The 12,648-nt window shown below is 40.6% G+C and overlaps 1 protein-coding gene across 24 annotated transcripts in view; it reads left to right on the top strand.

The window, feature by feature from the left end:
* The window catches only part of RCBTB2 (RCC1 and BTB domain containing protein 2), a 100,648-nt gene that overhangs the window by 65,315 nt on the left and 22,685 nt on the right, over positions 1-12,648 (top strand). For 22 of the 24 annotated variants that reach the window (XR_001307621.2, XM_021065333.1, XM_013996904.2 and 19 more), the window contains 2 exons: positions 10,504-10,659; positions 10,893-11,043. Coding sequence is in view for 23 of the 24 variants with exons in the window: in XM_021065333.1 (XP_020920992.1) it covers positions 10,504-10,659; positions 10,893-11,043 (307 nt within the window). In the remaining variant the exon portion in view is untranslated. Of the gene's footprint in view, positions 1-4,219; positions 4,264-10,503; positions 10,660-10,892; positions 11,044-12,648 lie in introns of all 24 variants that reach the window. The other 2 variants (XM_021065344.1, XM_021065345.1) reach the window with 1 other exon arrangement.

The raw sequence follows: 12,648 nt of genomic DNA on the forward strand, positions 1-12,648 counted from the left end.
GTGCAGATGCATTGGCTGGTGCCTGGTCATGGGATTTTTGGTGGTGGTGGTGGCTGACTTGCACCCCCAGAGCATGGGATTGGAATGTAGGTGGGTCGTTACTGCTCCTGAAAACTGATATGCCAGGGTGGCAGCTCACAGCTGATTGCTCATGACTGCTCCTGGAACCCAGAAGATGGGGCCAGTTGCTTACCACTCCTGGTATCTGGGACAGGGGGGCAGCTGCAGCTCACAGTCACTCCTGGAGCTCGAGTAGGTGGTTTCCTGCTGCCTGAGAGCATGTGCAAGGCACAAGGCTGTAATTGTGGGCCCCACTCTTCCCCTTGTGCACCCCAGACAGTGGCTCTTGGTTTTTAAGGCCACCCAGGCTATTTCTGTTTACACCCTCAGATGTGGTCTCTGTCTGTTCAGGCTGTTTCTGTACTGACAACTCCAGTCATCTCCCTGGGTCTGATCTCCAAGGCCCGAGCTTCAGCCCCCTTCCTGCACCCTCAGCAGTGGACTTGCATATCAGGCTGTAGAGTGTAGGGTGGTGGTTCTGATCATCTGTGCAAGTCTGTCTCTATTTTGCATATTGTAAACCAGCAGTTGTGCTCTCCTCTGAGGCTCTGATGTTCTCTGTCTGTTCTGGCTGATCTCTGCACCAGTGAGGAGACTTCCCAGGGTGCAGGAACTTTTCTTCTTTCATGGCTCTCTCCCAGGGGTGCAGGTCCTGACACAATTCTTTGCTCATCTTTTTTTTTTTTTTTTTGTCCTACCCAGTTTTGTGAAGGTTTTCCTGCTCTATCAGAATCCTGAGGCCTTTTAGCAGCATTCAGCAAAGTTTCTTTGTGAATCCTTCCACATGTTAGATGTATTTTTGACATTTGTTGGGGGTGGTGAGCTGTACATGCTACTACTCTACCATCTTGATTGTCTCCCTCCCTTTTTTCCTTGATGATTCTGGCTGAAGGTTTAATTTTATTTCTATTTTCAAGGACCAACTTTTAGTTTCACTGGACTTTTTAAATGTTTTCTTTGCCTCAATTTCATTTACTTCTGCTCTAATCTTTATGATTTCTTTCCTTCTAATGACTGAGTTTTGTTTGTTGTTTCTCTATTTGCTTAATTGTGAAGGTATGATGTTTATTTGAGATTTTTCTTGTTTCCTGAGGTAATATTATATTTCTATAAATTTCCTCTCAGAACTGCTTTTGCTGCATCCCTAGCTTTGGATTGTTATGTTTTCATTTTCCTTTGCCTCTCATTATTTTTCGATTCCCTCTTTGATTTCTTGAGTGATCTATTGGTTGTTCGTAACATATTGTTTAGCTTTCATGTGTTTGTAGGGTTTTTTCCTTTCTTTTTTTTTACAGTTTTATTCTTGTAGTTAATTACTAATCTCATAGCACTGTGGTCAGAAAAGATGCTTAGTATTATTTCAGATTTCTTTTTTTTTTTTTTTTTTTGTCTTTTGTTGTTGTTGTTGTTGCTATTTCTTGGGCCGCTCCCGCGGCATATGGAGATTCCCAGGCTAGGGGTTGAATCGGAGCTGTAGCCACTGGCCTACGCCAGAGCCACAGCAACGCGGGATCCGAGCCGCGTCTGCAACCTACACCACAGCTCACGGCAATGCCGGATCGTTAACCCACTGAGCAAGGGCAGGGATCGAACCCGCAACCTCATGGTTCCTAGTCGGATTCATTAACCACTGCGCCACGACGGGAACTCCTATTTCAGATTTCTTAAATTTACTGATACTTGCTTTGCGGCCCAGTGTGTGATCTATTGTGGAAAATGTTCCATGTGCACTTGATAGGAATGTGTATCCTGCTGCTCTGAGATGGAGAGTTCTATTATGTAAATATCAGTTAAGTCCTTCTGGTCTAAAGTATCATTTAAGGCCTATATTTCATTGTTGATTTTCTGTCTGAACTGTCCATTAATGTAAGTGGGGTGTTAAAGTCCTCACTAATATTTTGTTACTGTCATTTCTTCTTTTATAATTGCTAGCATTTGCATTACATACTATGGTGCTCCTATGTTGGGTGCATATATATTTACAATTTTTATATCGTCTTCTTGGATTGATACCTTGATCATTATGTAGTGTCCTTCTTTGTCTCTTGGAATAGTCTTTATTTTAAAATTTATTTTCGGAGTTCCCGTCATGGTGCAGTGGTTGGCGAATCCGACTAGGAACCATGAGGTTGCGGGTTCGGTCCCCGCCCTTGCTCAGTGGGTTAATGATCCGGCATTGCCGTGAGCTGTGGTGTAGGTTGCAGACGCGGCTCGGATCCCGCGTTGCTGTGGCTCTGGTGTAGGCCAGTGGCTACAGCTCCGATTGGACCCCTAGCCTGGGAACCTCCATATGCCGTGGGAGCGGCCCAAAGAAATAGCAAAAAAAAGACAAAAATAAAATAAAATAAAATAAAATAAAATTTATTTTGTCTAATATGAGTATTGCTATTCTAGCTTTCTTTTTGGATTTCCATTTTCATGCAATACCCTTTTATATCCCCTCACTTTCAGTCTGTATTTGTCCATAGATCTGAAGTGGGTCTCTTGTAGATGGCCTATAATGGTCTTGTTTTTGTATCCATTCAGCCAGTCTGTGTCTTTTTGTTGGAGCACTTAACATATTTACATTTAATTATTGATACGTGTGTTCTTATTGCCATTTTCTTAATTGTTTTGGATTTGTTATTTTAGGTCCTTTTTTCTTCCTTCCTGTTTTGTTCTTTTCTCCTGTTGTTTGATCACTGCCTGTAGTGTCTTATTTGGATAGCTTTTTATTTTTGTGTGTATTTTTGTAGATTTTTGGGTTGTGGTTACCACGAGATTTTGATATAGCAGTCTACATATATAGAAGATTCTTTTAAGTTGCTGTTCTCGTAATTTCAAATGCAGTTCTAATATCTTGGATTTATACTCTTCTTATGATTGCTGGTTTTGATAGCTTATTTGAGTGTGGATGATTTTCTACCTTACTATAGGTTTGCCTTTACTGGTGAGCTTTCTCATTTGTAGTTTTCTTGTTTCTAGTTGTGGCCTTTTCTGCCTACAGCTAGAACTTTTTTTTGTTTGTTTTTGTTTTTTTGTCTTTTTGCCTTTTCTAGGGCCACTCCCACGGCATATGAAGGTTCCCAGGCTAGGGGTCGAACTGGAGCTGCAGGTGCAGGCCTAGGCCAGAGCCACAGCAATGCAGGATCTGAGCCGCATCTGCAACTACACCACAGCTCATGGCAACGCAGGATCCTTAACCCACTGAGCAAGGCCAGGGATTGAACCTGCAATGTCATGGTTCCTAGTCAGATTCATTAACCACTGCACTGTGACGAGAACTCCTAGAACTTTTTGTAAAACTGATTTACTGGTTCTGAATTCGTACCCTTTGCTTGTCTGTAAAGCTTTTGATTTTTCTGTTATGTCTGAATGAGAGGCTTGCTGGATAGAATATTCTTGGTTGTAGGTTTTTTCCTTTCATCATTTTAAATATATCATGGTATTCCCTTCTGGCTTGCAGAGTTTCTGCTGAAAAATCAGCTAAGAACCTTTTGGGGATTTCCTTATATGTGATTTGTTGTTTTCCCTTGTTGCTTTTAATATCTTCTCTGTCTTTAATTTTTGTCAATTTGATTATGTGTCTTGATATGTTCCTCCTTGGGTTTATCCTGTATAGGACTCTGCACTTCCTGGTCTTGAATGAATGTTTTCTTTCCCATGTTAGTGAAGTTTTGGGCTATTATTTCATCAGTATTTTCTTAGACCCTTTCTGTCTTTTTCTGGGACCACTGTAATGCCATTAGTGTGTTTAATGTTGTCCCAAAGGTCTCCTAGACTGACATCATCTCTTTTCATTCTTATTTCTTTATTCTGTTCTGTGGCAGTGATTTTTACCATACTGGCTTCCAGCACACTTATTTGTTCTTCTACCTCATTTATTCTGCTTTTTATTCCTTCTAGTGTATTTTCATTGCAGTTATGTATTGTTCTTAGATATGCCTTTTAGTTCTTTTTTAAACATTTCTTTTATCTTCTCAGCTTATGCCTCTATTCTTTTTCTGAGATCTTGGATCATCTTTACTGTCACTCCCCTGAATACTTTTTCAGGGAGAATGCCTATCTCCACTTCACTTCATTGTTCTTTTAGGGCTTTATTTTGTTCTTTTGTATGGAACATATTTCTCTACCATCTGAATTTGTCTAACTTCCTGTATTTATGGTCTCTGTTCTGCAGGCTGCAGGATTGTAGTACGTCTTGCTTCTGGCATCTGCCGTCTGGTGAGTGAGTTTGGTGTATGGGCTTGTACAGGCTTCCTGGTGAGAGGTACCTAGTTCCTACCCCTTGGTTGGTGGAACTGGATCCTGCTCCTCTAGTGGGCACAGCCATTACAAAGGGTGTCTTTAAAGGTGGCTTTGGGCTCAGGATGACTTTAGACAGCCTGTCTGCTCATGAGTTGGTCTTTGTTCCTACTGTGTTGGTTGTTTGGCCTGAGGTGTCCCAGCAATAGAGCCTGCAGGCTCTCAGGTTGGCCAGGTGTCAGTACCAAAATGGTGATCTCCAGAATTGCTCATGCTGATGACTATTTGCTGAGGCCTCTGCCACCAGTGTCCTTGTCCCCATAGTGAGCTGCAGCCAACCCTGCCTTCCCAGGTGACTTAAAGATCCGCAGGTAGGTCTGGCACAGGCTTCTGTGGAATCAGTGCTTTGCCCTGTGTCCCAGTGCACGTGAAACCTTGTGTGCATCCTCCAAGAATGAAGTCTCCTTCTCTTAGTCCTTTGAGCTCCTGCATTTAAGCCCTGCTTGCCTTTAAAGCCAGATGTTCTGGGGTTCCTCTTCCCGTGCCAGACTCTTAGGCTGTAGAACCTAACATGGGGTTCATAATTCTCACTCTGTGAGAGATCGTCTGAGATAGAACTATTTTCCAGTTTGTGGGGCATCCACTTGACAGGGATTTGATTATATTGTGAAAGCACCCTTTCTAACGTCTCCTTGTGGCTTCTCTTTGTCATTGAATATAGAATGTTTTTGTTTTGGTAGGTTCCACTATTTTTTTGTTGATAGTTTTTCAGCAGTTAGTTGTGAATTTGGTGCTTGTGTGAGAGGAGCTGAGCTGAAGTCCTTCTAGTCTGAGATCTTGTCTCCTCTTTCAGGACTATCAGATACATACACTCGCACATTCATTTTCTCGTATTATCTTCCATCTCATTTTATCTCCATGTTCTTCCCAAGAGATTGGGTATAGTTCCCTGTATTGTACAATAGGGTGTCATTGCTTATCTGTTCTAAATGTAATAGTTTGTATCTACTAACCCTAAACTCATAGTCCATCCCACTTTGTCCCCCTCCCCCTTTGCATCAACACATCTGTTGTATATGTCTGTGAGTCTATTTTGGTTCTGTGGATAGGTTCATTTGTGCCATATTTTATATTCCATATATAAGTGATATATGGTATTTGTCATATGACATAGGTAGTTCTCTTTCTTATGTCACTTCGTATGAGAATCTCTGTTGGCATCCATGTTGCTGCAGATGGCATTATTTCGTTCTTTTTCATGGCTGAGTAGTATCATGTTGTATACACGTACTACGTCTTTTTAATCCATGCACATGTTGATGGAAGTTTAGGTTGTTTCCCTGTCTTGGCAATTGTGAATAGTGCTTAACAAACATAGGGGAGCATGTATCTTTTTGAATTATAGTTTTGTCTGGATATATGCCCAGGAGTGGGAGTGCTGGATCATATGGTAGTTCCGTTTTTAGTTTTTTAAGGAATTTGCAGCGTTTTCCATAATAGTTGTACCAGTTTACATCTGCACCAGCAGTATAGGGTGGTTTCCCTTTGTCCACTACTCCTGCATGTTTATTTGTAGACTTACTAGTTATGGCCATTCTGCTTGGTGTGAGATGGTATTGACTTGTAGTTTTGATTTTCATTTCTCTAATAATTAGTGATGTTAAGCATCTTTTCATGTGCATATTGGTCATCTATATTTGGAGAAATATCTATTTAGGACCTCTGTCCATTTTTCCATTGGGTTTTTTGTTGTTGTTGTCATTGAGTTGCATGAATTGTTTGTACATTTTGGTCAGCGAAAATACTTGAAATAATTTCAACTTTTTAAAATTTACCAAGGCTTGATCTGTGGCCTAAGATGTGATCTATCTGGAGAATGTTCCATATGCACTTGAAAAGAAGGTATACTGATGCTTTGGGATGGAATGTTCTATAAATATCAGTTAAGTCTCTTGGTCTAGGGTGTCACTTAAGGCCTGTGTTTCCTTGCTGATTTTCTGTGTGGATGATCTGTCCATGGATGTAAGTGGGATGTTAATGTCCCCCACTGTTACTGCATTACAGTCAATTTCTCCTTTTATGGCTTTTAGCAGTTGCCTTATACATTGTGATGCTCCTATGTTGGGTGCATATATATTAACAATTATTGTATCTTTTTCATAGATTGATCCTTTGTTATGTTGTGTCCTTCTTTGTCTCTTATGACCTTTATTTAAAATCTGTTTGTCTGATATGAGTATTGCTAATCAAGCTTTCCATTGGTTTCTATTTGCATATAATACCTCTGTCTCCTCAGTTTTAGTCTGTATGTATTCTTAGGTCTGAAATGGGTCTCTTGTAAACAGCATATATTGTGTCTTGGTTTTGTATCCATTCAGCTAGTCTCTTTTGGTTGGAGCATTTAATCCATTTTCATTCAATGTATTTATGGATATGCATGAACTTATTGCTAATTTCTTAATTGTTTTGTTTTGTTATTTTAGGCCCCCTCCCTCCCCCTTTCTCTTTTGTTTCTTTCTCTTGTGATTTGCTGACTGTCTTTAGTGTTTATTTGGTTTGCTTTTTCTTTTTTATGTGTATGTCTATTGTAGTTTTTTGGTTTGCAGTTGCAATTAGATTTTGATATAGCAGTCTATATATGTACAGAATTGTTTTTGGTTGCTGATCTCTTAATTTCAAATGCATTTTCAATGTTCTCATGCTTCATAGTTTTGATATATTAGTCAGTGGGCGAGTTCCTACTTTAATGTTTCCCTTTACCAGTGAGCTTTTTAATTTGTAATTTTCTTCTTTCTAATTGTGGCCTTTTCTGCCTAGGGGATTTCCTTTAGTAGTTGTTGTAAAGCTGGTTTGGAAGTGCTGAATTCTCTTAGATTTTGCTCGTCTGCAAAGCTGTTGATCTCTCCATTGAATCTGAATGAGAGCTTTGCTGGGTAGAGTATTCTTGGTTTTAAGTTCTTGCCCGTCATCACCTTAAATATATCTTGCCTCTCCTTTCTATCTCGCCAAGTTTCTGCTGAAAAATCAGCTGTTATCTTATGAAGGTTCCCTTGTATATTATTTGTTACTTTTCCTTTGTGCCTTTTTGTGTTTAATTTTTGTCAGTTTGGTTTGTATGTTTCTTGTTGTGTTTCTCCTTTAGTTTATCCTGTTTGGGATATTAATTACATATTATGCCATAACTTTCCCATATTAGGGAAGTTTTTGGCTATAATCTCTTCATAACTTTTCTCTGGCCCCTTCTCTCTCTCTTTTCCTTCTGGAACCCCTATGATACAGGTGTTGCTACCATTAATGTCCCAGAGGTCTCTCAGACTCTTCTCAATCTTTTCATTCTTTTTTCTTTATTCTTTTTTGTGTCAGTGATTACCATTACTCTTGTCTTCCACATCACTTATTTGTTCTTATTCCTCCATTGTTCTGCTATCGATCCCTTGTTTTTGTATTTTACTTTTCAGATATTGTGCTGTTCATCTCAGTTTGCTTGTTTTTTAAAATCTTCTAGGTTTTTGTTAACCATTTCTTGTAACTTCCTTCTCAGTCTATGCCTCTGTTCTTTTCCTGATACCTTGGATCATCTTTACTATCATTACTCTGAATTCTCTTTCAGGTAGATTGTCTCTCTCTTCTTTTAGTTGTTTTTGTGTCTTTTATTTTGTTCCTTTGTCTGAAAGCTATATCTTTGTCATTTTATGTTGTCTATCTTTCTATGTTTGTGGTCTCCTTGACAACAGGTGTGTAGATTGAGTAGCTGGTGTCCAGTGCTGGAGTTCTCAGGGGTGGTGGCAGCTCATGTGTACCTAGAGCACATGACAGGAGCAGCTGTCTCTCCTGGATCTGGGTGGCTTCTAGGAATGGTGTTTGTGAGGGCTGTGGTGGTAGTTCATGTTTCACAGGACTGCTCTTATAGCAGAGGGCTGGGTAGCAGCAACTCCTGTGACTTCTCCTATTACCAAGCAGCTCTCAGGACTGTTTCCTCTAGCTGCCTCTTTCCATTTTCTGGTTGCTCCTGGCATTAATTGGTGTTCCTGGACCTATGGCTGTGTCACTGCATTCTCTGCCTCAATCTTCACTTGGCCTTCCTCACTGTTTGTCCTCAATGGTATGATAGTTAATCTGATGTGTTAGCTTGAATGGACCCCTTGTGCCCAGGTTAAGCATTGTCTCTGGGCGTGTCTCCGAGGTTGTTACCAGATGAGAATAGCACTTGAATTGGTGGACTCAGTAAATGAGTTGCCTTAGGCAGTGTGGGTGGGCATCATCCAGTCTGTTGAGAATCTGAATGGAACAAAAGGCAGAGGAAGGAGGGAGTCATTCCTTTTTTCTTGTCTTACTGATTGGTAGGGGACCTCATTTCGTCTTTTGCCCTTGGACGGGGATTTACATCATTGTCTCCACTGGTTCTCAGGCCTTTGGACGTGGTTTGAATTATACCACCAGATTTCCAGGGGCACCAGTTTACCAGTGCAGATAGAGGACTTCTGAGACTCCATAATCTTGTAAGCCAATTTCTAAAAAAAAAAAAAAGACCCCTAAAGTGGGAAGCACAGAATATCCTATCCAGTTTACAGAAAACAAGTAGTTAGTCTGATCAGCTCTGTACTAGAATATATTTCTTGTAAGACCGACTTAATATCTGATGGGAAAGACAGGCCCAAAAAAAATCCTTTACTGCATTAAATTAAGCAAGAGCATAGTATTATTGAGGCAGATGGCCTGGCATGCCAGTTGATAGGCATATTGACTATTTATGCATCTTTCGTAGTCTTCAAAATATTTGCAAGTTGTATATAAGTAAAGATGTCTTCATTATAGCAAATAGTAACAGCTCTCCTTGAAAACAGCTTCCTTGTGTCCACATTGAATCCTCTTATGGGAGTGCAGATGCTCATGATCTTAATGCATACTATTATGGGTTCGATTGTATCTCCCCCAAATTCATATGTTGAAATCCTAATTCCCAAAGGTGATGGTATTAGAAGGTTGGGCCTTCAGGAGTTGCTTAAGTCATGAAAGTAGAAAGCTCCTGAATGGCTTAGTGCTTTATAAAAGGGCCTCCAGAGAGACCCATCATGCCTTTCACCATGTGAGGGCCCAGTGAGAAGACACTGGCTATGAACCAGGAAGGGCGTCCTCATGAGAACACAATCATGCTGGCATCTTGATCTTGGACTTCCCAGTCTCCAGAACTGTAAGAAACACAATTTTCTTGTTTATAAGCCACCCAGTCTCTGGCGTTTTGGTATAGCAGCCTTAATAGCCTAAGACACTCCATTACTTTAGAAGGTAACCTTATTTGGAAGTGCGTCGCTGCACATGTGATCAGTTAAGATGAGCTCAACGGGGCGACATACTCCAACATGACTGGTGTCCTTACCAACAGGAAATTTAGACCTAGAGACAGACACACGTGGCGGAAGATGACGTTAAGACATAGGGAGACTTCAGCCATCTGCAAGCCCAGAGAAGAGGCCTGAAACAGGTCTTTCTTTCCCAACCCTTAGAAGGAACCAAACCTACTGATGCTTTGACTTGGAAGGTCTAGCCTCCAGAACTGTAAGAAAATAAAAGTGCTATTGTTTCAGCCACTCTGTTTATGATACTTTGTCATAGCAGCTCTACACAGCAAATGAATGCACACACTTTCTGGGCTTTTCTTCCTCCCAGTCCTCAAACCTGAGCAGGGGGATGAGGGAACCCACCAGGTGCTGAAACTGAATGGTCAGAACTGACCCATGAACTGAAGCTTCAGGATCTTTTCCTTGGTGTCACCTTCTGCGTTGTCCTTTTCCAAAGACTTGTTTTGTTAAGATGTAGGAAGTGGATGAAAAAGCAGTCTTCCCTATCAATTTTTTCTGCTTTTACAACCAGCCCAGTTTCCAGAGCTGCTTGTAAGACTTAGCCAACAATGAAAATGCATGCCAGGCATTGAGCTCCCCACAGTTCACCCTTGCGTGATTCCTGTGTCCTTGAGGAAAATTAATAGGTGCGATCTGATTCCATCAGTGCCTCTGGCTCTTGGTTGTGGCGAGAGCAGTGCTGAAGTACTTCTGTCTGGCTTGGACAGGCGCTTCCCACAGCTGGGAGATGCCTCTCAAAACTACACTGGGTTTTTTTCTCCTCAAACCAGTGCTCTTTTATAGATGTGAGGAGGGGCAAAGAAAATGTATTTTTTAAATTAATGTCTTTATAGACACGTAATTTTTTTTTTCTTTGCAGCCAGTACGGGCTACTCCGTCGTCTTTGAAGATGTTAGATGTGGGAAAGTGGCCAATTTTCTCCCTTTGTTCTGAGGAAGAACTGCAGTTAGTTCGTCAGGCCTGTGTCTTCGGCAGTGCTGGCAATGAAGTTTTATACACCACAGTAAATGATGAGGTAATGTGGAAGAAAAAATGTGGCCCCTTGTGTTTTTAGTAGTGGACTTGTAACACTGAAGTTCTTGGGGAACTAGGAACTAAGGCTTTAAGGAAGTTAAAATGCATGGAAAGTAGATTCCTACTTATTAAATACTGAGGCAGCTTTTCTTTAGAGGGAGTATATGTGTTTGAGTATAATTATAGGTTTGTCAGAAATAGAACGGCTTGAACTAACAGTGGTTTTTCTCACAGATTTTTGTGCTTGGCACAAACTGCTGTGGCTGTTTGGGATTGGGTGATGTCCAGAGCACCATTGAACCTCGGAGACTGGATTCTTTAAGTGGCAAAAAAATCGCCTGCCTCAGCTATGGGAGTGGCCCGCATGTTGTCCTTGCAACCACAGGTAACCCAGGAAACCAGTGTAGAGTTTTAGCCATTGATTTATTTGTTGAGAAACAAGAATAGGATCCCTGACATTAAGAACATACTTTTTGATTGGGCAAAGCTTTCTGGCTCTGCCCTCTGAACTTAACTATGCTTTGGACACTATGAAATAGGAGCATATCTGAATATCAAAGTAAGATAATGTAGCAGATGGAATCTACCAATTACTGGCACTTTGGATGTACGAATGACAATGCTATAAGCCCAGTAAACCCCTTTTTGTGTGTACTTGGTAAGTGTAATTATTTTGCACTAGAAGGCTGAACTCACTCTGGATTTTTTGAACTTGAGATTTCTCATCTATGAACAGAAAGATTAGAGCTGAATTCCAAGATCTCTTCCAGTTTTTACTCTTTTGTAATTCTGACATTAAATAGTGACTGATGGCTCTAATTGGTATCAGTAGTGTAAGAAATTAAATTTTTTTTTCATGGCTATTTTACAAAATCAGACTAAGACATTATAATTAAGACATATGGGAGTTCTTGTCGAGGCTCAGCAGAAACGATTCCAACCAGGAACCATAAGGTTGCAGGTTCAATACCTGGCCTGGCTCAGTGGGTTAGGGATCTGGTGTTGCCGTGGGCTGTGGTGTAGGTCATAGACATGGCTTGAATCCACTGTGGCTGTGGTGTAGGCTGGCAGCTGTAGCTCTGATTCGACCCCTAGCCTGGGAACCTCCATGTGCCACTAGTATGGCCCTAAAAAAAAAAAAAAAATTTAAAACATACCTTAGAGTTTTCCTTAAGCTGGGTATTCATTTTATTAGTATTCTTTAAATCGAAAATGAACTTTACAAATAGTCTTGTATATTTGTATCACATTTGAAAAGTAAGTTTAGGAATTTTTGGTTGTCCGTAGCAGCAAACTGGATTATTCAGACCACTTTTGCGCTGAAAACAAGAAAAATTCTAGATAAAATATTTTTCAAAACTTTGATAAAAGCATCCAAACACTGATAAGGCAGAAAGGAATTACCAGAGCACAGTGAAGAGAGAATACAACCTAAGAAGGCAGAGGGGACCTTGAAGCTAATTTTGCCTTAAAGTCATTTGCCTGTTCACTTATACAGAGTTGTGGTTTGAGGCACTCAGGAGGTGAAGGGGTCATGATTCACAGACTTCACACTTTAGGACCACAAAGGACTGTACTCTAGGGCAAGGATGGGTCAGTTCTTTCATCTCTAAGGGATTCAACAGAAGAATTCCTTGGCTCTGAGCAAAGCAGGGAGAAAAAAAGAAAGAAAACCTCTCCCTGAGGGGTTGTAACCATGGATTTGTATTCCAGTTCACATTAGATTGGTTGGTCCAAGAAATCTCACGCCTTGGACTTATCCTGGCGGTAACTTTAAGTGCCTTAAGGACCTGAGAGAAGTTGATGCACGTCTTTTCTAGAGGAAAGCATCTTCATCCTATGCCTGAGGGAATGCGATGCCACTGAAAAATAATTTTTCTTTTTTTTCATTTTTTAAAAATTTTAGTGCAATATAGTTGATTTACAATGTTGGGATAATTTCTGCTGTACAACAAAGCGATTCGGTTAAACATGTACACACACCCATTCT

This window comes from Sus scrofa, chromosome 11, assembly GCF_000003025.6.
Source record: "Sus scrofa isolate TJ Tabasco breed Duroc chromosome 11, Sscrofa11.1, whole genome shotgun sequence".
Taxonomy (NCBI): domain Eukaryota; kingdom Metazoa; phylum Chordata; class Mammalia; order Artiodactyla; family Suidae; genus Sus; species Sus scrofa.